Source organism: Thermobia domestica, chromosome 10 (assembly GCF_964235325.1).
Source record: "Thermobia domestica chromosome 10, izTheDome1.hap1.1, whole genome shotgun sequence".
NCBI lineage: Eukaryota > Metazoa > Arthropoda > Insecta > Zygentoma > Lepismatidae > Thermobia > Thermobia domestica.
The window spans coordinates 26,013,441-26,041,084 of record NC_137463.1 but is presented as its reverse complement, the minus strand read 5'-3'; the positions used below and the strand labels follow the sequence as shown (position 1 = coordinate 26,041,084).

General features: G+C 35.9%; 2 protein-coding genes across 3 annotated transcripts in view; one reads left to right on the top strand and one right to left on the bottom strand.

Annotated features, from left to right (window-relative positions):
- The window catches only part of LOC145662381 (uncharacterized), a 174,644-nt gene that overhangs the window by 53,676 nt on the left and 93,324 nt on the right, over positions 1-27,644 (bottom strand). For both annotated transcript variants that reach the window (XM_081727900.1, XM_081727901.1), the window contains exon 7: positions 585-668. In XM_081727900.1, the coding sequence (XP_081584026.1) occupies positions 585-668 (84 nt within the window). The remainder of the gene's footprint in view (positions 1-584; positions 669-27,644) is intronic.
- Positions 19,240-21,699, top strand: LOC145662380 (leucine-rich repeat-containing protein 40-like). Its single transcript, XM_081727899.1, has one exon. The coding sequence runs from the start codon at positions 19,596-19,598 to the stop codon at positions 21,516-21,518; it is 1,923 nt and encodes a 640-aa protein (XP_081584025.1). The 5' UTR covers positions 19,240-19,595; the 3' UTR covers positions 21,519-21,699.

Below are 27,644 nucleotides of genomic sequence, written 5' to 3'. Positions count from 1 at the left end.
TACGACTTATACCCATGCAATATCTTTATAATCAAACATATGCTCACCTTCGTTGCGCTATTCGGATATACAGGATGGTTATAGATCATTTGTATCGCTTTAAGAATTACATTCGTAATTTTGGCTTATGGCGACAGATGGTAGCACAAGCCTAGTTTTTGAAACGACGTCTATACCCCGAAAAGCATTTTGTGACTTGGAATATGAAAAGTATTTTCCCGTTGTCATCGTACAGCGTGCAAATAGTAGACAGTTTGCAACTTCACTTCCAGAACCCCAAAACATTCTGAGATGGTGCATTAAGGATAGGACATCGCAATATTAGCGTATTAAAGTGCGTCGCTACCTATACGAAGAACTTGCACACCATTGGATTGGGTGATGTGCTGAACCGTGGCCTAATAGATCTCCCGACAGTTTAAGTTTTTACTTTTGGAGTCATGCCCAAAACACACTGTATGTGCCTTTACTACCACTAGTAGGGATATACTGTCCGCTCAAACCCGATGAATAATTTATAATCAACCTGTAAAGCTTATTGGTTAAGTAAAGTGTATAAATATTAGCACGTATATAATACTTACCCTCCGAAGAAATTCATCATCCGCTGTCCCCCTCCCTGCTAAATATTCTTGGTATTGTGATATCACGCACAGTATACAATAGATCTGTAATTGGAAAGAAGAGCTCCATAAGCATAAAACAACAGTCCAAGATATAGACTAAGATACAATTTCATAAATTACTGTAAGCGAGCTTCAGACATTCAATACACCTTGATTTCCGCCATTACTTGTTTCTCTGCATGTTGTACAAAGTTGTTTGATTTTACAGCCAAGATCAGGTCACAATGACCCACATTCTAAGAACTTTTCTTTTGTGTATGTGCTACGTTCAATTGGCCTTACTAGTAAAGGAAACATTATGTAATGCGAAACTCGATGTAAATTTGTAAATAAGTATTTACGAATAACAAATGTTGTCTCTATTCTTTAAAAATAAACAACCCAATTTGTTTACAGGAAACATGCATGGGTCAAAATGACCCAATTTAATCGTTCCATGGGATCAGTGTTTCTTCCAGACATGTTTTATTTTTTAGGGGGGAGGCACTACTTCTTTGGAGGAGACCAAAAGAATATGTCTATAATATAATAATAAATAGAATAGTACCAGTAGTGCCTCCCCGGAATACTAAGTGTGCCTCCCCGGGACACTTTTTCTGAAAGAACGACTGCATGGGATGTAAATGATGCTAGAGTTAAATAGCTTAAGGCTCATAAAAGGTTTTATCGAGTAACATTGAACTCGTTTAGAATAAGAAGCAAACGTATGCAAGCTCTATCTTAGCTTGGAAGTTTGCGTACGTGTAGTACATTGTGTAATGGTAAGGTTTGTATTTCAATTGTATGTCATATTTTAATCCTGGCATTCCTTTTACTTGTTACGTATAATGGAAGCTTGGAATAATTAATGGAAGTACTGTAGTGATGGTGAAATATTTGGTGGAATGAGAATATTGGGGAAGACAGGAGAATCCTGGGAAATCGCACAAGCATGATGTTAGTCTCCATAGCATTACATAGTTTGGGATCGAACCACGGATCCTCACACCATAGATGAGCACTCTTCCACTGACTCACTGTAATCTCCTTTACTGTACAATGAGCAAAACAACTCATTAATATTTTTAATTCGCAGTCTAAATCCTGGATCCGCATATATGAAAAGCTCATTAGTGGCTATATGGTTAATGTACACGCCTTTGGGGTGGTATACACGGGTTTGATTCCCGGTGAATGCTCAAGTGGTTTGGATTCCACGTTAAGCTTTAAGTCCAAGTCTCATACAACCTCGCTGTTAAAAGGAACGCTAAGGCTGAAATCTAAATCCGTAAATATACAAGCACCGTTCTTGAACTTTATACTACAAATACAAGACAAAGGCTGGCTGTTCATTTAATTACTGGACTAATGCTGTAAGAAAACCAAAATGGCATCGTATCACCTATTCGTGCTTGTCTTCTTCTAACTAGTTTCTTGCTGCATATACAAACCAATTCAAACATTCTACTTATCTTTGGAAGCAGTCTTGGAACTAATGTTTTAGAATACATCATTATTTCCTCGTTGTTCTATATGGTTGCAAATCGTTCCATTTTAAGGGTAATTTTCAGAGTAAGAAACAGAAAAAATGTTACACGAAGATAGATACAGCGAATAGGGAGATCGTGTATGACGGATGCTAATTTTGTCCAATAATTGAACGGCCTTCCCGAATGGTGTAGCGGAGCATTGCTACGGTGGAAAGAATATTGTCCAGATGTTCACTTGACCATCCGTTTACGATTAATATAATTGCGTAACGGTTGTAACACAGCTGTGTTGACCTAATTATTGACAGGTTGGGAACGTTGAATAAATTCTTGATGAACGATCCCGACCATGTAAAAGAAATCAATAAGTATCACTTTTATCCGGCGCTGGACCAGGTGACTTGTTTCGGGCTCGTGCTCATTAAGCAAAGTTCATCCTCTTTGATGATGTTGGCCAGGAATGTCGAATTATTGCCTGTTGTTTCCTCCAATTCCCTCTCTATGACATTTTCCAACTTCCTGCTGATAGGGACATGAGTGTCTATCTGGTAATGAGTGATAATTCTTGGCCCGAATTTTTCCGATGACCATGCGAAAGTTCTTCGCGATGTCCCGCACAGCCTCCCGACGATGCAATTTTCCCCCTCATTCCGACTCACGGACGGGGAATCAAATCGGGGATCACCTTCTACATATATTCTTTAAGACTGTGAACTGTAAACCACTAAAAGATCGTTGTGAGACTCATTCATGCATCATCGAATGTTATTTAAAACATTTCGCACGTCTCTCTATACGACTCCCTAAGGTTTTAAACAAATTTTATAAAGGTAACCAGGGAAGTTCTATCGCTTTTTCACCCAAGCCACAACCTTCAAACGTCATTATGTCAACTAAGACGTACCTTGAAGATCAAACATAGTCCTCATCAGCATCGACGACCTTCTGCCAACGTTCTGGAAGGCCATGGATTACATTGTGGTAGAACTTGGTAGGCCATGAAGCGAAGAAGGTATCAAATGCATTTTACACCTCAACTACTGATTTGAAGTGGCGTCCTTTACAGTGATTGTCCAAGGAATGGAACAGGTGATAATCGAACGGTGCAATGTCTGAGAAATATGGAGGATGCAAAAGTGCTTTCTATCCAAGGCGTAGAATGGTGTCCCAGGTCATCATATCCACGTGGGGCTTGGCATTGTCCTGTAACAGGAGGATACCTTTGCGATTCTGAAGTGCTGCATCCAGAGTTTTGAGTTTTTTCTTGAACACGGTTCAGCTGCTTACAGTACACAGTTGCATTGATGCTCTGACCAGCTGGTAGCCGTTCCCGATCCACGATGCAGCGAGCAGTCCACCAAACACACAGGACAATTTTCTTGCACATTGCTGATTTCGGCTGTTTTGGAACAGGTTGTTGGGTTGCTAATTAATAATGACGTCCCCATGGGGCTTCGTACAGTACTCACTTCTCATTACATGTCAACACTCTGTCCAGAAATGGCTCTTTCCTCAGACGAGACAGCAAAGAAACACAGGTTCGTGCTCGCGTTGCCTTCTGGTCCGGAGCCCAGAGTTGGCAAGGTAATTTACTTGTTACGTATTTTACATAAATTACGCGTAATTTACTAGTAATATACGTCATGTAGAAAATTAGTTTTTTACGCAGACGTAGAAAAATATATTTCTTTCATTAAAACTAAGATCATTTTGAATAGTCGATTATATTGTAAGCTTAGTTTTCTTATTTAAGCATTAAAACATTATTATCTTCTGAACATTATATTTAAAAGTAATGATTTCATGACAAATCATAGTAATAAAAGATAATTTTGGATAGCCCCTCGCCGGCTCACTACTACTTTCCACCTGTTAGCACACACACAAGCACAACCACCCAACATATAAGCACATACATTAAAAATATGTGTTGGTTCGGATATGTTTGAAAGTATCAAGTAACCTTTTGATTATAACAATTTCTTGTTATACCTTTGCAGCTTTTAACATGAAACTCGAAACATTTCAGTATACTTTGAAATTTCTATTAGAAAAGAAAAAGAGATCGACTGTTATGTTCATTTCACCTTCATATTACTCACTAACACACACACACACACACACACAACTGGTACGAAAAATACTGAACAGAATATTGAAATACTGAAATTTTAGAATAAACTCATTTGTTTTTCTTCCACGTCTCAACGACACTATATATACCACTTCACTTAGCACTGAGACATATTGAATTTTTGATGTAAAAGTTATTAGATTCTCATTTTAAAGACACACAACTGAAAAAATATAAAAGCATCCAACAGAACATTATACTACATTTTTCGGAATGAACTCATTTATTTTGCTCTTTTCTTCCAAGTCCAACAACAACACTAGATATATTACTTTCCTTAGCACTTGACTATCATTTGAATTTTTAATGTAGAACTTTTCCATGCTCATAATAAATAGACAAAACTAAAGAAAATACTCAACAAAATATTGAACTACTTGTTTCTTCGTTGTTTTTGGAAAGAAACAATTTGTCTTTCTTCCTAGTTCGAATACTGAATATATTATTTCACTTGGTTCCAATAACACTGATTATATCATTTCATTTAAAACTTAGCCATTATTTTAATTCTAAAAAATGTTACACGCCATTTCCATTCTAGTTAAGTACAATTCAAACACAATACTCTTAATCACACTAATATTCATAACTTGAGTGGTCTTGTAATTTGAGGGTGTAGCATATTTGAAGTAGTTTCTTCGAACGTTCGAAGCTGAGCCGGTTCCTTGTGACGTTATGGACAAGGACCAATTTGATAAAAGTCTTTCAATTTGTGCTGAAGATGCTAGGATGTTCAGTAACTTCATAGCAAATTCAGACAACTCCTTATGTTGCCGAGTAGCGAAATACCAGAATGTGCGTGGTGTTGTAATTCCCTTCTTCATAAGTGCTTCAAATTTTTCACATTTTCCCCGATATTGCTGACAGCTAGTTATTCCTGAAGGGCCGAGGTTTTCCAACAGAAACTCCTCTATTTGTTCGTGATGCTTTTCTGAGATTGCAGAAAGTCGTCACAAATGGAGACCACGAAGGCTTACCATTGTTGTTGTATTGCACAATAGTTTCTCCCACGGCTTCTGTGGCATAAAAACTTTTTTCGATTACAGAGGATTTAAAACATGAAACATAATGAAATCGGTTTTGAACAGTCACGCGTGCAAACCGTATTATACAATGCTACTTTACAAAGCCAATACAAAATTCCCGGTTTATGCTTACGGATTAAGTTTTGCAAAATCCAGCTAGATTCCACACAATTTTAGGAAGAATTTTTTAAAGCTCAGCGCGTAAAACATTTTCTTTTAATTTGTAGACCTATTTCTAATTTTTTTACGTATTTTAAGTAAATTACGCGTTTTTACGCATCACGTAGAAAACCTTTTTTTTACGTGTAATTACCCAACCCTTCCAGAGCCAAATCATGTGGGAACCATTGACCCAACTTGAAGTTTTTCCCAAGTTGATGAAGGTGCTAGCCGAATGGTTTCTCCACTCACACTGAATTGTAGTCCCAGTTCCTCACATGTCTGGCCACTGTTCGTTTCAATTGCTGCCTGAAGATCTACATTTTGTAAATGTATCGGTCTTCCGGCACCTGCTGCGTCTTCTAGTGTTTCGTCGCCGTTCTTAAACTTGTTAAACCACAGTTGCACTGTCCGCATAGTCAGGATACCCTCACCAAAAGTCTGGTATATCTTCCAGGATATCTGGCATATCTCCGCTGCAACGGAGTTTAATCGGAGTTTGAACTCGTACAGCATATACGCCCTTATGACGCTCTGTAAGGAGGTCCCATGTCCACTCTATCCTTACGCAAGTTTACGGTGTAACTGAACTGCCACAACCAGGTAGTATGTTGGATATACCCACACCAACAATTAACCTCGCATTAGCTCCATTCTCATTCAACTCACGGTGTGGGGCAGGCCTGTAGCCAGCCCAAAAGTGTAGGGGGGGGGGGCGCGATGCAACCATATTATAGTTCATAACCATATTGTAGTTCATTTGCCAGTCTAACGTGAAAATTTTAGGGGAGCCCGCCAAAATTTAGGAGGGCGGCCCCCTAGACCCCCTGGATACGGGCCTGGTGTGGGGGCCAATGGAACACAGACTTCTAAAAAAAGAGACAGACTTTCTTGGTTACGTTTATAACATAGATTTAGATTCACTGATCCTTTCGATCGCCTGTTTGATAATTCGACACAACACACCGCACATAGTTACGTTACACTTGACATGGCATAACTGAGATGATCGATCGTGCTATGTCACAGAGGCGGTTCGTGAGGGAAGTCATACCGATAACAATTAAATTCTTATTGATTGAAACTTGGGGAATCAAACTTCGAGGGCTAATGTTGTCCACTAACGTGAAGTGAATTTTCAAATTCGAGATGACACAAGAAGCGTGATATTTCTGGTCTCAGAAATTAGAAAATTTTCTATCGTATTCAACATAGTTTAGGCATTTAGTACATTTTCTTGCTGTTTATAGTTTGAAACTGTAAAAAATCTTAATTTTATCAGTGTTACTTCCCTCACCAGAAGCCTCTGTTGTTACACCATTGGCAGATGTACTCCCATGCGCAATAAAAATTGCGCGTATACTGTAACTCACGATTTTTCGCATTTATTCCATTTTCCTTACGTTCATGGGTAAAATTCAGTTATTAGTATGTAGAGATAATAGAAAGCAATCCATTTAAGCAGATATTTCCAAAAAATATAATAAAATAATAAAAATATAAGCAAAAAACGAAGTTATGCTCGGTTTTGTCTATACTGGCAATCATGATTTCTAGGGATTTTTTCAGTAGCAGAGCACGATTGCGAAGGGAATTCAGTAGGGAAGTCGAGGATTTGGATCAAAGAACTGGATAGTGGAGTAAAATGTTGCATTTATTGGTTAAAACCTAGTGTGTAGATTGTCTGTCAAATATAAATTAGCTTCTGTAAACCAAGATGTCGTACGGAAATATAGAAACAAAGAGGAAATCTTCTGTCTTGAGGTTGGAAGTGACATGCGCTATTGATATTAGCATTTATTTGTTAAGAAAAAGAGACCAAGCAAAAAGTAGTTTCCGTGGTTAGGTGGATAGCGTGATGGATTAGTAGTTCTTACACTATCTTGACACTAGATCGAATCCCATCCCTTCCTTTTTTTTTACAAATTATAATTTTCATGTTAATAAGAACCGAAGCAATATAATAAGGACATAACCTATTGATATTTTGCTGTATTGACGTATTTATCCAGTATTAGAGTACTATTGGTAATAGCTATTGTTTTCAGTTCATGCTGTTGTATAGCTTCTCTTATCCTGTTTCCTTGGGAAAAGAACAACTTTGTCTCCAACAAAGTGTGAAGGATATATACGGACAGAAAAAGACATCTTATTAGCAAACGTGATTTATCGTGATGAAATGGACTAGTTCGCCATTATTAAAAAAAGACCTAAGTAAATTATTGAAATTGGCTTCTCTTTAGCTTTTAGCTAAAAACTACTTTTGTCTTTATGAGACTATACTTTATAAGGCAAAGTGTTTGATCATACCTACAAATTTTGCTAGGGAGTGAAAAATAATTGTTTATACAAACATTTTACAGATTTAGGTGCGTGAAACACCAATACACCATGGTCTCGCTTATCTGACCTTCCTTTATTCCACATACCGTATGATCCGACATATTGCAGATAGCACCAATCGGCAAGAAGAACTGCAAGTTGTGGTCTTAATCTATTTTTCATGCTCTGGAGTCTTCGCCTAGCGCGCACGTCTAAACCTTGACTCATATGTCTATCATTCAGTACAGACACGTATCCAGGTTTTCTATTCGGAGGGGGCCGAACACGAATCCTCGTAAGCACGTAATTCTAATGTTTTAAAAATATCAATAATAATAATAATAATAATAATAATAATAATAATAATAATAATAATAATAATAATAATAATAATAATAATAATAATTTAACAGTTCTGTATTCCTCTTAAACTTTTTCGTACTTTTATTTATAACCCGGTTTACTGTGGAAACTGCATTATACCACAAACAAAATTAAACAAATTTTCGAGAGGAATGTAACTAAAGAAAACTGTCTGCTACGCATATCTAACTAACTAACTAACTAACTAACTCTATGGCCTATGGAACCCGAAGGTTCAATGCAGCGTTCACTAAAGCTCTCCACTGACTTCTATCCTCATCTAACTGCGTCCAGTTTCTACTTTGTATTCCAATCTCTGCGAGATCCATCTTAATATTGTCCTCCCATCTGCGCCTAGGTCTTCCTAATAGTCGTTTTCCGATTGGTCTTCCAGTCAAGACTTTGAAAGCGTTTCTACTTTCTTCCATTCTAGCTACATGGCCCGCCCACCTAAGCCTCCTAGACTTGACGACCCTAACAATGTTGGGTAAACCATATAAATTATGTAGTTCCTCGTTATGAAGTTTCCGCCATTCCCCATTCCCGTTCCTCTTAGGTCCGAATATTCGTCTCAGGATCTTGTTTTCAAATACTTTCAGGCTATGTTCTTCCCTCAGAGTAAGTGACCATGTTTCGCAGCCATACAGAACAACACGCATGATTATCGTTTTGTATATTTTAAGCTTCAAATTCCTCAACAGAATTAGCGACGACAAGAGGTTTTGAACGAATAGTAACACGAATTCCCTGCTTTTATTCGACATTTAATTTCTCCGTGAATATGGTTCTCCTCTGTTAATACTGATCCTAGATATTTGAAACTATCCACTTTATCAAAAGTATTATTTAATATTTTAACGCATCCATAATTTGCTGTATTACGGTCCCGACGCACTTCCATGTATTTAGTTTTCTCTGCATTTACTTCTAAACCCATGTCTCTGCCAGCGTTTAATAAAATCTCTGCATTTCTTTCTATTTATTCTCCTATCATCCCCTATTAAATTTACATCGTCAGCATATGACATAACCTGGTGATTAATGTTCAACTCTAGGCCCTGGTTCCTATCTTTGATTTTCCTTATAGCGTATTCCAGAACGAAGTTAAATAATAATGGCGACAACGCATCTCCTTGTTTCAGGCCATTTTCGACGTGAAAGCTCGTGGACAAAAATTTTCCTATCCGGACTTTATTTTGGGATTCATTAAAACATACCTTAATTAATCTAATTAGCTTTCTCGGTATTCCAAGTACTGTAAGAACGTTGTATAATGTTTCTCTCCTAGCCGAGTCGTATGCCTTTCTAAAATTAATAAATAGTTGATGTACCGGGGTATTGTATTCCCACTTTTTTTCGAGTATTTGGTGAATGGTAAATATTTGGTCGATAGTTGATCGATTTCGTCTAAATCCGCACTGATAATCTCCAATAATTTCATCTGCGTATGGGGTCAGTATTGCTAATATAATTATTGAAAGGATTTTATGGGATGTTGACAGAAGAGAAATGTCTCGATAAACATTACAGACAGTTTTGACGCCTTTCTTGTGAATTGGAACAATGCTTGATTCTTTCCACTCTTGTGGCAATTCTTCCTTGTTCCAGATAAGGAGAATGAGTTTGTGTATTTTGTTCCACAATTTTTCGCCTCCAGCTAAAATTAACTCAGCCGGACTTTTATCTACACCCGGAGATTTGTGTTTCTTTAATTCCTTTATAGCAGTTTCTACTTCTATTCGGTTGGGTTCTGGAATATACGGTTCTGCGGTGTGTATCTCCTTTTCTCCACGCACACTAGTTTTTGGTTGCGTGTTAAGCAAATCGTCAAAGAAATTTTTCCATCTATTTAAGATGCTATCCGTGTCAGTGAGAAGTGTACCGTCAGATTTCTTTAGTATATAAGCACGAGGTTGATAGCCTCTCTTAAATTCGTTGATTCCCTTATACATGTCCCGGATGTTTTTATTTTTACTATTATCTTCAAGTTCCTTAATTTTAGCTTTCAGAAAACCGCGTTTTTTTGTTCTAAAAGTTTTCGAAGTTTCCCGCCTGATATCTGTGAAATTTTGTGTAATCCTTTCATTCGGATTTTGTAGCCAGCGTAATTTTGCCTGTTTTCTCTTCTCTGCTAGTTTAATGCATTCCTGGTTGAACCATGGTTTGTTCCTACGTATTTCCGAGTGTCCCAATTTTTCTTTTGCTGAAATTTTAATGCTATCTCTAATTTCAATCCAGGTATCCTCAACACTAGTGCACTACGAATCTTCTAAAGCCGAGAATCTATTCGAAACTTCAATATGGTATTTCTCTCTTGCCTGGCTCTCTTTTAATTTCTTTAAATGGAATCTCTCCGTTTTCGGACAATGAATATTACCTTTATTCAACGATAACCTTTCTCGTATTATCGCTGCTACCAGGTAGTGGTCAGTGTCACAATCAGCCCCTCTAAACGACCGGACATCAATTATGCTAGATTACCTTCTTCTATCTACTAAAACGTGATCAATTTGATTATGTGCTTTCCCGTCTGGTGATGTCCCAGTATATTTATGAACGTCGCGATGTGGGAATTTTGTACTCTTCACGATTAGGTTTTCGGATTTTGAAAAGTTCACGAGTCTAACATCGTTGTCATTACTTCCCTTATGTAGACTTCCGTTCCCTATAATTGGTTTGAAAATATCCTATCGTCCTACCTTCGCATTGAAATCCCCTAATAGAATTTTCATATGGTATCGCAGGAACAAAAATAGCAAGAAGACATTTAGTGTATCGTTCTAATATATTAAAGTTAAAAACAGAACGGGAACGAAATGTTAATTCTATTTAAAACTGTTCTTTAATTCCACCTGATATAATGGCATTATGGTATGTTCTAATACCATAATAAAATAAACTACTCTATAAATTCTGAGTATTATCATTTTTATATATACAATTCTAGCGGACCTTATTTCTAAATCGAAGGGTAAGAAGACTAAATTCACTCTCTTATTAAAGATTCTTTTCAATTGAAGCAGTTAAAATAATTGGGACAAATTAGAAAGCCATACCCTATATTCCAATGTGCCACAACTGGATAACACGGCACACTGGCGTGCCCAGCAAAATGAACAGTGTGACGCAAACTTTTACTTATTATTTACAAGAATATTTGTCGAGTTTATTTTATTTATTATTATCATCAAAGATTCTTCCGCGGATCAGCTATCTATATACAATTAAACAAACAAGTATCACATCGAGGGAATGTGTGTAATTATTTACTTTAATAGTAATAGAAAGGTATATTTTCTTGTATTTTCTACCGGGAATAACTACATCCGGTCTAGAAAGCTGGAACTAACAACAAAGGAACCCGATGTGCCAACCACACACCACCCTATAGTCGTGAGTGCCACAAGTCCTTTTCTACGTCTTGGCACCCTAAGGGTTGTTGACTTCAAAGAGAGAGAGAGAGAGAAATAACTTAAGTCCATTGCATTTCCATGCTTAAATAAATAAATTATGTAAATAACTGTTTCGTTTTTTGTTTATTATTATTATTATTATTATTATTATTATTATTATTATTATTATTATTATTATTATTATTATTATTATTATTATTATTATTATTAATTTCTTAGGAAGTTGACTGCCATATGTATGCACACGGCTCTCCCGTGCAGCGCCTCATGTATGATTTTCCATACACAAACTATATATTCCAAGTTAGTTATGTTCGTGTTATAGGTGTGTTTGTAATTAGATGCATATGGCGTAGAAGTCAAAATTTAATGTCCACGCTACGTATATGCAAAACCATAGACAAAGAAATTTATGAACAAAGACAATTATGGCGCTAAAACAGAGGGCAAAAATAAAGAATTACTGGCGGATTGTTGCTCATAGTGCACAGGTGATAACGGTTAACAGTGTTAAATTTAAACAAAGAAAGTTTTAATTAATCACGAATTTAACTTATAGTGTACAGTGGGGAAGGATCAGGAGTTTGCTAGGATCGTTACAATATCGAACCTCGTGAAATGCACTGCAAACCTGTCTGCAAGCCCCCCGTAATGTTCAACAGATATTGTATATTAATTTTCATTTCAGTGCAAACCTACATAGGCCTACGCACTTCAATACTCAACGAAGGTGCAGACTATTCATGAATTGCAGCATTAAACTCTCTCACCCACTGTATTCTCCTAACATGTCTCCCAGCGATTACAACATTTTTTGGTATCTCAATCACTTCCTAGTAGGATAGCTTTAACTAGAGGCCACTGATTAACCTGGTATTGGATGTTTCACTTTCTTACCTTTGGAGTTGACAGTCATCGGTTGGACATTTCACACGCAAATATCTAATATTAAAAACGTTTCTTCAATAACTTCGTAATATTGTATTATTTCTTTGTATTATTCATTAGCTTGGTTAGGCTTGTTTAAACACTTTTCTCTTTGCACCTACTTATTACCTATACATTAACGTTGGATAAAAATACACTAGCTCTCACCGGGAATCAAATCCAGAACCAATGCACTTGAGTCATTTGGCCACAACGAGGCATACTTAAAAACAAGTTTCGATTTTGTTAGGAAAATTGCGATTTAAAAATATATTTAAGAATGGGTACGGATGAAACGCACTGAATTTTCTCGCTCGAATTTCTTAAACTGACTCGTGTTAGGCTGCAGCTATTACTGAAACATTTATTTGGGAAATGCGAATAAAATAATGTGTTTTGGAAAGCTTTGTTCGAAGCAACTTACGTCCAAAAGTAAAGTACCCATTGGTCATATTTCTATTAGAAATAACTTATGTCATATATTAGAATTATTAAGGAAATAATTTATGTGACCTATGAGCAAAAGCGTCTGAGTACTTTCTGAGAAAATAGCCAAAAAAGTCATCCCGAGGAATTAAATATCCCTTGTATATCTTTTCAAGACAAATGAGTTATGCTATTTATGAAATACGAACAAAATTGCCTGAGTCGTTCTCGACAAAATCGTAGGGTAAAACTTACTCCGAAAAGCAATATACCACTTCTAGCTTTTTAGGATGATGGAATTATACCATATCGTTAGGTTGTTTATGTAACCTTTATTTATGAAATATGAACAAAATTGCGTCAGGCGTTAATGGGAAAAGAGTAAACTTAGAGTAAACTACCCTTTCTGAATGTTTACAGAACCAACGAGTTGTGTCATATTGTTAGGTTGTTAATGATACATTTATTTATGAAATGTGATTGAGAAAAAACGTGTTCGAAAAAACGCATCCCATACAGTAAATTACACCTTATGTATTTTTTTCAGAGCAATGATTCATACTACGGTGAAGGGTTATTAATAAAATATATATTTGTAAAAAATAAGTAAAATCTTTACAGCTGTTTTTGAGACAATTTAATTATTTTAAATTTTCATCCTTCAGTAAACTACCCTTATTTTTAGGTGTAGGAGGATATAGAATTCGAAACGATAAGGTGTTATAAAAACTTCATGTCTAGAATTCAGTCCAGATACGTTGAACAATATGGCCTCTATTTGAATGCATGTAAAAGCGTGACGAACCCGACAGACAAACAGATGGATAGACATCAAAATCACTTTTTCGATATGTGGGGGCGTGAAACTTGAATTAATTGAAATCTCGAATTCGATTTTTATCACTATCACTACAATTTCTTCTTTCGTCGCTCGAACGTGAAAACGAATAGGAATAAAACGACACGTAAGGTGATAATTTGTAATCCCCAAAATTTAATGATTTAGTTTAATGTGTTGCCGTGCTAGAAAAAAGCTTATGTCTGTTTGTTATATCATTTTAATATCAGTTTTTCACACTACTATATAATGTAGAAATATAGCATGATTATCGTTCATATTCATGTTATCTTTTGGAAATATTCGTGTTCCGCATACATTGATCTGTATAATTTAGTTACGTTCAACAAGAGCATTCTTGCACTTGTGGATATGAAAAAAAGATAGAAAAAGTCAATACTCTAAAAAGCAAAAAACACAAGCACGCACACACATAAATGATAATTTGACATCAGGTCGATGTAACAAGGGGTAAGACTGGAAGGACTGTCAAGGTCTCTTATGTTCTTTTTCCTGTTCCTGACACACAAATTCGAAGTGAGTTGTCTGCTGTTCAAGAACGGGGCAGAGGAGGCGTAACATACAAGACCATAAACTGAAAGCAATCGCTGTTTCCAATAGTAGGCCTACACGTATTGTAATACTGAATAAATACGTCCATTAAAGGATACTATCAATAAGTTATTTCCTTATTATATTGTTTTGGCTCTTATTAACATCAAAATTATATACTTCCTATAATGTTTTGTAATATATATATATATATATATATATATATATATATATATATATATATATATATATATATATATATATATATATATATATATATATATATATATATATATATATGGGATGGAATGGGATTCGATCTCGTGTCAAAATAATAAAATAACTGCTAGTCCGCCACTCTATCCACCTAACCACGGAGACTGTTTTGTTTGCTCTCTTTTCCTTAAGAAATAGTGCTCATAACCATGGTGCGTATCGCTTCGAACCTTAAGATAAGAGTTTTTCTGTTTAATTCTATATTCCTTTCTTCGCCTTTCGCCCCTCGTTCACTGCCTATTGTCAATTTCCCTTCGCAATCGTGCTCTGCTACTGAAAATCCCTCAAAAGTATGATTGCCAGTATACACAAAACCGAGCGTAATTTTATTTTTTGCTTATATTTTTATTATTTTATTATATTTTTTGGAAATATCTCCTTAGATGGATAGCTTTGTATCGTCTCCACATACTAATAACTGAATTTTACTCACAAACGTAAGGAAAATGGAATAAATGCGAAAAATCGTGAGTTACAGTATACGCGCATTTTTTTTTTTTTTTTTTTTTTTTTTTTTTGCGCATGTGGGTACCTGCAGTGTTGATTGCGACAATTTATACTTTTTCAGAGAGAGAGAGAGAAAGAATAATCCGGGAATTAATTGAACAGCCCTTAGCATTTATACATTATTATCACAGATTGTTAAACAGAATTTTCTGGCTTCGAAAAATATCTATTTTTATTTCTCTCTTGCTACCTACTTATCTTACATTGGCTTTTTGTTCCATTTTCTTTCTCTACATTTTCGCTCAAAACTCTGTGTGTGTAAACAATGTTCTTTACCAACGAGAGAAATTCTGGAGGGAATTTTCAGGAAGGAAATTAATCCCTCTCCAATCATTTTTTCTCGTCCAGTTGTGTGGGTTTCATTTGATTGCAAACGATCCCTTTCCAAACATGCTTCTGGGTATTTGTTTTGTTATTTCTACTCTTCTATTTTCTCGAAAAAATATTCATATATTCCACGATGTGTGCGAGAAACCTTTGCAGATCAATTTTGTGCGTCGCAGTTGGTAGACAGATTTTTAGCAAACTAGTTACAATTACAATGGGATTTTATTAGCATTATGGAAGTGGGGCTTCTAATATTGCAATCGTTGCACGTTCGTTGTCTGTCTGTCCGTTACTGAACAGAATAGCTCTTGAACAGAAGCTACTATTTGAATACTGTTGTTTCTGCAACAAACAGCTAGAACTATGATTAGAACAGAGTTCGTTATTAGAGACAATCTGTTAATATCTGCAGGAGTAACGGTGATTTACGTTTGTCCGTTACTCCACACGATAACTCTAGAACGAAAGCAAGTTTTTGAATTATTCTGTTTAATAATTGGTAACTAGAGCGATAATCAGAGCAGAGTTATCTTACTTTCGATTATTAGGAACAAAATATCTTTCTAAAAACAAAGTTAAATAATATATTTAAGCTTTGCAAGACACGAGAGGATAAAAAAAAGGTACTTCAAGAATCGAGACGAGACGATACTTCTACAAAATTTTACGAGATGAGACAAGGAAACCTTATTTCTCGTCTCATCTTACTTGGCGTGTAACACTTTATAGAAGGTATAGTAAAAGGAAAAAGAGGGATAAGCAGAGGAAACCAATTGATGAAAAACACTACTAAAGTAGGCGTTTGTTGCACCAGAATAAAGGAATGAAAATTTTAATTTAACATCCTAAGGGGGCAGTGTAAGCTGTCATATTTTATGTGAAAAATGGAATATTTCACAAGTACAATTAGCTAGAAAGATGAAACTCGACTTACAGACTTCCCATTGAAAATAACGGACAAGAGTTTCAACGTTTATGAAATTGTCCGTTTTAATGGGGAAAGGAGGCTCTTTCTATGTAAATAAAAAATGACATATTTGACGGCGAACTCATGCTAGACTGCAGCATCGAATTTAATGATTTTTAGTGTATGTGTGGAACATGGTGTATCTCAGGTTTTATTCACATTATAGAGGTAAAGTGAGAAGGGGTGAGTAATAGGGCTTGGAAAGGTGTGACATGTAAAAAAAAAATTCAGAACTACCAATATTAGTGTCTAATCCATAGTTTTCGGGGTCGCTGAGGTAAATAGTGTCACATTAGATAGTGTCTAAGTACAATAGATCCATCATTAATATGCGGGCAAGGGTATGGGTTGGTACGGGGTTGACGTGTAAAAATGATCAAAAACTGCTAATATGGTTTTCGAGATCGCTGAGGTGAATAGTAACACTTCCGATGCCGTTTCAGTCCAAAGTTTGCCATTTGGTATGGAAAAGTGTGGCATGTATATTTATCGAAAGCTACTAATGTTAGTGTTCGATAAATGTTTTTTTTTTTTTTTTTCGGAACCATTGAGATTAATAGTAGCACACTCGCACACTCAATATCCTTTAAGCCTGTATTCATCGGCCTCGGCATAGCAGATGAGAAATGGTGATGGGTGTGGGTCAGGGGTAAAAGTGGGTCTGAAAAGGTATTGGGACGCATGACCTTACGCCGTCCTCCGTGACTGTCTTTGCCCATTATAATTTTTTCAGGAAGTGGAGGGACGAAGTCTGGAAGTAGAGTAACGTCGTCCCCCCACGTTCCCCCTCACTTTTGATCCAGGTTTCGGTGAGAAGGGGTTAAAATTAAGGACTTTTTTTTAACATTTCCCTGTCATTGAAATGCGTGACCTAAGGGTGAGAAAGAGAGTTCAAATACCTTCTTCAAACCTATTTTCCTCCGTTATTTTCCATTTCAACTAGAATACAAGAATTACCAATAATTAATGCAAAATTATTATTTTCGTGTTTTCTTTTTTTTTTTAATTTTCTGCATTATTAATCCAACAACTCAATTCCCTTGTTCACTTTGACGTTTCCAGAAAATGTCTTGAATATCTTACCCAGTGATTGTATCTGTCTGGAAATTTCCCAGTAACTGTAATTCCTGAACTCCAACGCTCGCAGGGAGGAAAAAAAAGATGTTTGTTTTTTCTGGGAATTACAACAGGAAAATCTCATCAATTCCACTGAATTGTTTGCTTTGTCTTGTTTACGTGACATGTGTGATATTGGAAGAGAGAATAAAACACATCACGTGACACTTTTGCCACATACTGACTTTTCTTTATCCTGGGATTACATGTAGGCGATTGGACAACATGTGAACATGTTGTTTCTTCCTGCGGTTGGTACAAGGATTAAAAAAAGTATTTGCATTTTGATAATCCTGCAAGATTTATTTTGTCCTATTGTTTTGAGTATAAACTGTTAGAACTTTATAGTAAATATTATTATTATCATTAATAATAATAATAATAATAATAATAATAATAATAATAATAATAATAATAATAATAATAATAATAGTAAATAATAATAATAATAATAATAATACGAGGGTCAGTCAAAATGTTAGTTGCACTCTTTTAAAAAAAACAGGATAGAAATTTTACATTTACTTTATCTGTGTTGTAAAGTTCCATTCACAATCTAGAATTACATCAACCTAAGTATCTCTGTTATTTAAGGTTAGTTTAAAGGTACAAGTTTTGCTGATAGATGTCACTACAGTCTTCGTATCTCTCTCATGTATTTTTTACCTTTCACGAAAATTCACAATTTCTTTTACAAATTTCAACTTAGAGATTTCAAATTTTTTAGAGAAGGAACTTTATAACTTATCGAAGGCAACAATCCGTGCAAATATTTTTTATTTAAAATTTTCTTCATTGTTGAAATGGCTTGTTTATTGAAAGAGATATCCAAACCTTTAACAATATAACTCTTTCAGCAATGAAGAAAATTCAAAGATGTAACATGCGAAACTACTTATTAGTGTGATCAACTAGCACAGATTGGTACGCGTTTCTGGCACTTGACATTTTTATGGCACATAGATTTACAGTATATTATTTATGGTATATACCTTTGCAGGTCTATTATAACTCCGTACGTAGTTGGCACTTTAAAATGAAATCTTTGAAGGTATTAGGAGACAATTGGTGAAATAGTTTTAAATGTTCAACAATTATTTTCGATGGCATTTCTAACTTTACTTTTGCCACGTAGGGTATGTAGTCATGTGTCAAAGAAAAGTGCAGAAGGCATAAGGATAATATTTGAGAAAATGTATTTAACTGTTGAATCAATTTACGTATTTCTGTATTCTAATCTGTACACAGAGTATTATGTATTCCTCATAGAAGGATATTATATCAAATACTGTGATAACTTTAAGAGCAGTCCTTTAATCAGTGATTCTAATCCGAGATCAAAATTCCCTTTGTATATTCTAAGTCATAACGGCAACATCATGCTGTACGTAATCATAATTAGTTTTGTTATAAAACTGAACTGAACGTGTGTGAAGTTTCCATGATTACAACGTGGTTTTTAGTGGAAGCAGACACTCAAGTAGATAAGTATAAGAGAGCTTAGCTTTCAATTTTTATTACATTTTTACTGTTAAGCATTTTCTACTTTAGACAATTCTAATTTTAATACAATCTAAATATTATTTTCAACAATTTAAACATGCTTGGCGCCGTTTCTTCTTCATAAATATAATGAAAAACAGTGTAACACAAATTTTATTTCTAACCGGCTAATCGTCCATCTTGGACGGGCCATTTTGTTTAATCAATATTAATACTTAGTAATTTTAGTGATAAATTCAACATGGCTGCATGAGTTGCGATTCATAAATATTAATATTCCTCAAATGAGGACAGAAAACAAGATAGTGGTATTATTCAATTTGAAAATCTCAGATAAATATCAGTGTAACGAAAATTTTACAACTAAATGAGGACAACAATTAATTTTCCAACTACATTAACTTTTAGCGAAACAATAGAGACTTTTTAATTATTATTTTAAAAATTAGCATTTAAACATGACTTTTCTTGTTAATTTAATTCGTTACATGGTCACAGAATTTTACAGTTATGATTTCTGTATTTAGATACTGAACATTTTCTTGCCTTTTGATAACTACATTGTGTGATTGATAATTCAATTAGGCGTAGTGTATTTTCGAAAACAAATTTACAAACCAAGCCTGGATATCGAATTAAATAACAATGTTGAAAGCTGGAAAAGGTGCTCGTACTCGAGTTAGGTCAAAAAATGTAACTTCAAAACAAAAGAATCCAACTGTCGACCCAAAAGTTAACTTGAAGAAACCTGTTGTCGACTCAAAATATATCACGAAGACACCAGAAGTCGAACCAAAGCGGCAAACAAACGTATCTCATGCATTGCAACGCTTAATTACTGAAGCTAGAAGAACCGGCAATTTGAATCTTTCAGGGAAAGATTTAACTTCAGTTCCAGATAGAGTGTGGCACTTAAATAAACTGGACGAAAATGAACTTCGGAACTTGGACATGAAATGGGATAGCGACACGGATGAAGCAAAATGGTGGGAGTTACAGCCTTTAACTGTTCTCAACTTAAGTTCTAATGCTTTGAAAGAAATTCCACAATACATCGAAAAGTTGAGTAGCTTAACTATATTAAAGTTACAAGATAACAATTTACAATACTTACCGAGTGAAATTGGAGAGCTGACATGGCTGACTGATTTGAATGTCAGTTACAATCAGTTAAGGGCATTTCCAGCGTCTATGTGCAAACTATGTGAACTCCGATCCTTAATAGCTTCTCATAATAAAATTGAAAAACTCACTGATTTCATAGCGGATCTGACAAACTTACAATTTGTTGACTTGTCCTACAACAATTTGTCAGTCCTGACAAATACAATTGGTTTCTTGACTCGGTTGAGAAAATTGAACGTTTCTTTCAACAAACTACAATCCATTGCTCCAGAGATTGCTAAACTCACTGGTTTGTGTGAACTGAATCTTATGATGAATAAACTTGAACATTTGCCATCTTTCGGGGGGATGCTTAAGTTAGAATGCCTGTATTTACAGCATAATAATCTAGTTGATTTTCCTGATGTCAGTGATTGTAAATACTTGAAAGAACTTTATCTAGCTAATAATAGGATTGTGAGTATAGATTCAGAAATTCTGGAAGGTTTGTCTTCTTTGAAGACACTTGACTTGAAATCGAATAAACTAGACAGTCTTCCAGAAGAGATTGCATGTCTACAACAACTAGTGAGACTGGATGTTTCTTGCAATGAACTTCGGGCCTTACCGACAAGCATAGGACTCCTTTGTGAACTTCAAATTATTCAGTTGGACGGAAATCCGGTACGAGTAATTCCAAAGTATGTGATCGAAGGAGGAACTGCACGGATACTTCGTTATTTGCGCAACTATTTGCCGATGAATGAAGAGAAATTAGATGGAGAATGTCAGTTATATTCAGAAGAAGAGAACGTGTTTCCTGACATATATGCTTTACAATTAACACGCTCATTAAATTTGCGCCAGAAAGGTTTAAGTGGTGTTCCTGATAATGTGTTTGAGCAAAGTTCAAAAGCTGAAGTTAGAGCTGTTGATCTCTCTAAGAATGATTTAGTTGCAGTACCATCCGGTTTGCAACTGCTATTCCAAACTTTGACAGACTTAAACTTAAGTTCCAATCGACTTACATCAATACCAATATTTATAGCTGAGTGCAAGCATCTAAAGTATTTAGACTTTGAACGAAACTGTCTACAATATCTTCCAGAAGAGCTCTCTTCGCTGAAAAAGCTTCAAGAACTCTGTATCTCGTATAATATGTTCCAGTTAATCCCAAACTGTGTGTACGAGATGAAGAGCTTAGAAATCCTATTAGCCGAACACAACAAAATTACAAGCATTAATGTTAATGGATTGTCTCAGCTCGAGCGCCTGCAGACATTAAATCTTCGCAACAACAGTATTGGATATATTCCTCCAGAGCTCGGTAATCTTACTCAACTGCGATACGTTGACTTAACTGGAAATACCTTCAGACAGCCCCGGCAAACTATTCTCCAGAAAGGAACTCCAGCATTATTGACTTATCTTAGAAGCAAAATCGTAACGGAAAATGAATCTTAATCGGCTAAGAGACTGTTTACAAGAATAGAAATTGTGAAGTTGTTTTAAGATTTTTTTTTTTTTTTGCTAATTAAACACACTACCAAGAAACTATCGTTTTGTGTATCTTATAAAAATTGTCAAATATGGGTATAATTTCCGAACTTTGTAAACATTACCTTTGTATGGCTATAACATTAATTAAAATAGTTTGTAATTACCTAGGTATTAGTGTTCTTGTAAAATTTTAAATCTTTTTGAAGCTTAACGTCACACGATTATGCACTAAGGCTAAAGGGTGATGGTCAGAGGAATGATAATGATTGCATGACAAAAATGGGAGAGAAAACGGGAGAATCCTGAGAAAACTTATGAACGCGGTGTTTGTACACCACAAAGTGTTTGACAAAAGTAGAAATCAAACCATGGGCCATTTTGAATTTTCATTCGCATTGTGCATAATATTATGTCACAAGTAAAGTCTTGTCAAAGTGTGTCAGCTTAAGGCGTCATAATACTAATAAAGTAAAAATGGGGGAACACATTTTTAATAGTAACAAAATAGGTTGACCCAAGTTTGGGGAAATGGTGGCGATGCGACATACCAACGGTGGCCCAAAGTCAGGTTTTGGCACTTTTGTAACCCAACCAAAAGAGCGTTCTCCGACATTTAGCTAACGCTAAAGTAACGTGTTTGTTGGTTGGAAAAACAGTCAATTCTAGTATCGTTGCGTGAAGGTCGAGAGAATAGTTGGTTAGTCAACCGTACATCTAACTAACGTTGGACGAACGTAGTTTTCCTGCTACAGACTCGCACCGGCCATCATCCACCGTTTTGATCAAATCCCACTCAATCCCCAACAGTGGGCCAACCAACCTTGCTATTAGGGAGAAGGAAAAAGGAGTGTGTTGGAAATAAAAGAGTGAATGGCATATGAGAATCGACAAAACCATAATCTTACAACAGTACAGTCTTAAACATGATGTTATAGAGAAATCAGAATATAAAATGTGAAGAAATATATACAGAAGTGAAATCAATGAAAAAGGATTGGAACTCGTAAAAAGCAGATATAACGATTTAATTTAAAAGTGTAAGAATAGCAAAGAAAAATGTGAAGTTTCTGGAAGTGAAAAGAAATAATTGTATTGGAGAATTGCTCAAAAGTAAGAATCGACTGTTTCGTTACTTTGTGTTGGGAGAAACATTGCGAAGAGAAAAGTAAGGAGCAGTAGGTTTGTAATATTAAGAGACAGGCTCAAGAAAACTCTTAGCAAAATGAAGAATGAGAAGGGAAAATGAAGATTACAAGTAATTGAGTGAATTAAGGAAATGAAAGTAGATATGTTCAAAATTGATAATGAAATATATGGAAACCAAGGAGAATAAAAAATGTCTCATATACAGTAATGATATTGTTGAGTTCAAGTATAAAAAGCTGTTAGAATTACAGAGCTATTAGCCATATATTGCATACACCAAAAGTATTATGAAGAATTTATTGTTTAAAGACATATTGACGTGTTACCTTCACTACCGAGACCATGTGAGACATGAGTACTTAAAGAGGGATTCAAGACAGTGCCCGTGGTTTACTCAAGGTTAATATCCGTACAAAGCCTGGTTCAAGGGCACAGAAAGCACGAGTGTCACAAGAGTCACAGCTAAAAGACCCCGCTCAGAGCTTATGGAAATCCGGTTTCAGTTAAATTGGCTGGTATTGCTGTATGTTGTGTATTTTGAACCCCTGATGAAAAGTATCAATGGGCACGAGGCCCGAAAGCAATACGTTTTTGAGATATCCGCTAATTATTTTCATTACTTAAAGGCATACGCTGCCTTGTAAATTGAAAATAATAATTAGGTCGACATTTTATCTATGAAGTATGGAAGAGTCTCACTAGGGCATACTTGAACCTCACTAGGGCATACTAAGGTTTAGGGGATCGCTGATTCCGAATTCGAGGTCGGTTAACCCCCATCACATCAGGTTCAGGGTCATTTGAAGGTCCAATCGAGAGAAACGTTGCAAAAATCTGAACAAAAAGTACGTAAATGTTTTTTAAGTCGCTGGATCCGATTATGCCATTTTCTTGACCCAACTAGGTCATGTCAATGTCATTTTGGGTCATTTAAAGATCAAACTTGAAAAACCGTAGGAAAAAATCTAAAATAAAATACGTAGATAGTTTTTAAGGGCGTCTAATTCAAAATCCGAGTTCGCTGTTAATCGAATTTACAATTAATATTGTCCATTTAGTTTTTCCATTCAGTCATTTGCAGTGTCCTCTTCTCAAATAAAGATTTGTTTTGCATCTCACATGTCATCATTCTTGAACTTCAACCTTCAGTATTTCATCTTCATTTCCGTCGTTGTTTGTATTACGATTACCAGCATCTTGCATGTATTCCAGTAGAGCTCGACTACGATATTTGATTTGTTGTTGATGTCGCTCCCATCCTAAAAACCATTGGACACTGGCTACAAGTGCACGGTAACCTAATATCCTAGCACAGGATTTGTAAATTCAACAATACCCTAATATCGGACCATCTTCTACTTCCATGGCCGGCAATTCGTCATCATCACTGCAAAGAGTATCCAAAGCTGATATCGAGTAGCGTTTCTAAATCTTAAAAAGATTCTAAAACGAAACAACCCTGGTTCAAATCTGGCGACTTGAAGCACTATCCCACTACTTGATGCTTTAAACGGAGGGGAAAGGGGGTAAAATAGATAACGTAGACATGCAAGTATAAACATGTATATATTGTTTAAAATCAGTGATCTGAAAACCTTGCAGTAAGAGTGATTGCGATTCTTCGAAAGGTTTCTTAAGCTACTCTAAAACCCTATCTATGATTGTTTCGACAGACGTTAAAATGACCCAGGAATGACATTGACATGACCTAGTCGGGTCAAGAAAATGGATAATCGGATCCAGCGACTTAGTATTTATGTACTTTTTGTTCAGATTTTTGCAACGTTCCCTCTCGATTTCACCTTCAAATGACCTTGAACCTGACGTGATAGGGGAGGACGACCGCGAATTCGGAATTAGCGAGCCCCTAAACCTTAGTATGGCCTAGTAAGACTCTTCCATACTTCATAGATAAAATATCTGCCTAACTATTATTTTCAGTTTACGAGGAAAAGTATGCCGAGGATAATAATCAGCGTATATCTAAAAAAGAGGTAAGGTTTTCGGACTTCGTGCCCATTGAGACTTTTTATCAGGGGCCAAAATACATAACAAACTGCAATACCAGCCAATTTAACGGAAATTGGATTTTCATAAGCTCTGAGCGGGGTCCTTTATGCTTCAAATATTCATAAGAAGTTTATCTGCCTAAACAAGTTAGGACGTTCAGAGGAAGTTTCTGTGTAGAAAAAATGAAATAAAATCTTTGAGGTTAACGTCCCACGATTATGCCCTTTAGGTTGAGATGGATGATTAAGGCAAGTGAACGATGATGGAAGAATTGGTGGAATGAGAATGTGGTACGAAATGGGAATACCCCGTGAAAACACACGACACGAAGTTGTATACCACAAACTTACTTGGTGGGGGCTCGAACCAGGAACCCCAGGCACCAGAGGTTAGCATTCTACCGCTGAACCCTCCGCTAGAGGTAATAAAACAATAACAGTGACTGACACAGTATTGGCCACTCATTCTACAGACTTATATGGTAATAAGATAAATAAAGTAGAAGCTGAGAACAGAAATAGTAAAATCACAAGAATAACGGTATAGACGGTATGAAGTATTGTCAACTTACGGACACAACGGGGTGGATCGTAAATTTCTAAGGCTGCGGATAAATCCACAGATACTACAAATTAGTCATTTGCAATTGCATGTTCTGTGACGTCACAGCTTACTGTTTTCCTTCTTAGTAAACTACCAGGCAAAGATGGAGTGGGTCAGTGGGTCGGTGGGTCAGTGGGTCAAGTTTTCTGAGTGGGTCAGTGGGTCGTGGGTCAACAAAATGTGACCCACTGTGACCCACCACCCACCATGACCCACTGTGAACCACCAACCACCGTGACCCACTGTGACCAACCACCCACCGTGACCCACTGCGACCCACCACAAACCATGACCCACTGCGACCCACCGACTCAGTATGATCTACCGACCCTCTCTGCTCACTGCATGGTAGACAGTATCTTCTGAAGACTGGTAAATTTGTCTTCGTTTTACTTTCAAGACCTTCATTTCCCTTCCTTTTCCACTTGTTTCTGTCTACTTACCTGAGGTCAGTATATCTAACCAAGTGGAAAAAGAACTTCAGGACTTTTGGATATTGATATTTTTAATTGTAGTAATAGCAATAGGACTTACACTACTACTTGGCTTTTGAGATCTGTGAGTTTTTAGAGAAGCTAACTACTGGAAAAAATACATGTTTGAATCACTGTAATATATAATTAAATAAAAAAAATTGAATGTAACTATCTGTGCCTGATCATCACGGTCAAATTGCAAAGTCAAATGAAATTACTTTTGGTATATAGTTCGGCCTTAATCCAAACTGGGATGTTATATTGCTTTTATTATAATGCATAATATCCTAAGGAGATAGAGAGAATCCGAATCTTTGCGAAAAAAAAAATGAGTATCTCGCAAACCGTTAAATTTCCGGAGCTGAAATTCAGTGTATTAACTCTTTATTGAAAATAAACAGAATGTGTCCTAGCATTTTTTTTAAAATTCTCCTTTATGTGTGTGTGGGGGAGGGGGCACCTTCTATATATGGAAAATTGCTAGTGAGTTGGTTTGTAAAAATGATCGAAAACGATCGATGTTATTTAAGAAAAAAATCATTAACAAAAAATAGATTGCTTGGCTTCATATATCCATTGCTTTCTACTATAATAATTGCTGAAGCTTATGTTTATTATATGGAGCACTTACAGCACAGGGTAATCAACCCAAAAATTTGTGACTAAAATAGGCATAAAATTTGTACTGTAAGCTTAATTACACGGAAATTTTAAGTTTGGATTGTACGCATAATTATATGGAAAATTTTACACTTTTTTCCCTTTACGTTGGTCTACTTACTTTGATTTGGAACTTTCAAATTTCATCCTTTTTTCCACTGAAAAGTATTGATATTTCAACATGGAAATAATGATAATTGATATTTGAATTTAATTGAAATGATAATTTAATTGAAATTCATCGTAATTTGGCACATGGCAAACAGCAGTGTGGTAATTGAAGGGGAAGAAGGAGGGAAATTCCCATTCACCTCTGAACACTCCACGAACCTCGTTTCCTTTCGCTTTCTAGACGGGGGAGGGAACTTCGTAGTGGCATCAAACCTTCATGTGTAATTACAAAAATTAAATCTATAAACAAATAAGAAATCATCAATTTATCAGGCTTTAATTGATAATTTATTCACAAGATTCCCTATCGAAGGCGTGGTAGATGAAGTTTCTGTTCTCCATGAGTCGACATTGCCAACTGACATGGTCGATATGGAAAAGATGTTGTATGGTGATAGAGAGATGATACTTCTTGCTGAGTATTTCAAAACTGACTAAGAAAAATCGTTATCAGACTTAAGTCTAACCAGTGGCGGCGATTGGACGTTAAAAGTGGGGGGGGGGGCAAGACATGATCTGAATATTTGTATATCAATCTTAATATACTAATTTCCCTTGTTGAAACTACAGTATATACATTAATAGACCATTTGAGAAATGTGGGGGGGGGGCAACTGCCCCCCTTTGCTCCCCCTAATCGGCGCCCATGAGTCTAACAAGCAGATTGTCGATGAGGAGTTGCAGAAATCGGGTAGAAGTATTATCAATTTCCACGACAGAGTGCGAACGGGGATTTCTCCTTATGAATTTACAGATGACTGATATTAGAAATAGACTAAGTGTTCAAACATTGTCTAACTTGTTGCTCATCAATTTTAATGGCCTACCGCTAGACAAGCTCAAAGTAGACGATCTAGTTATTTCTTGGCTGAAGGATGGACATCATTCCACTGCGGATGATTTACCGCCAAAAAGTTACCAACAGGAAATAAATCCGATTTCAGATTTGTTTTAAGGTGGAAAATTACGAGTTATAGAAAATGTATACTTGTATTAGTAATGGCTTATTTGTGTTATTCAACTT

Bases quoted from the DNA above. Each gene is read 5' to 3' on its own strand.
- LOC145662380 (XM_081727899.1), top strand. From the start codon at position 19,596: ATGTTGAAAGCTGGAAAAGGTGCTCGTACTCGAGTTAGGTCAAAAAAT.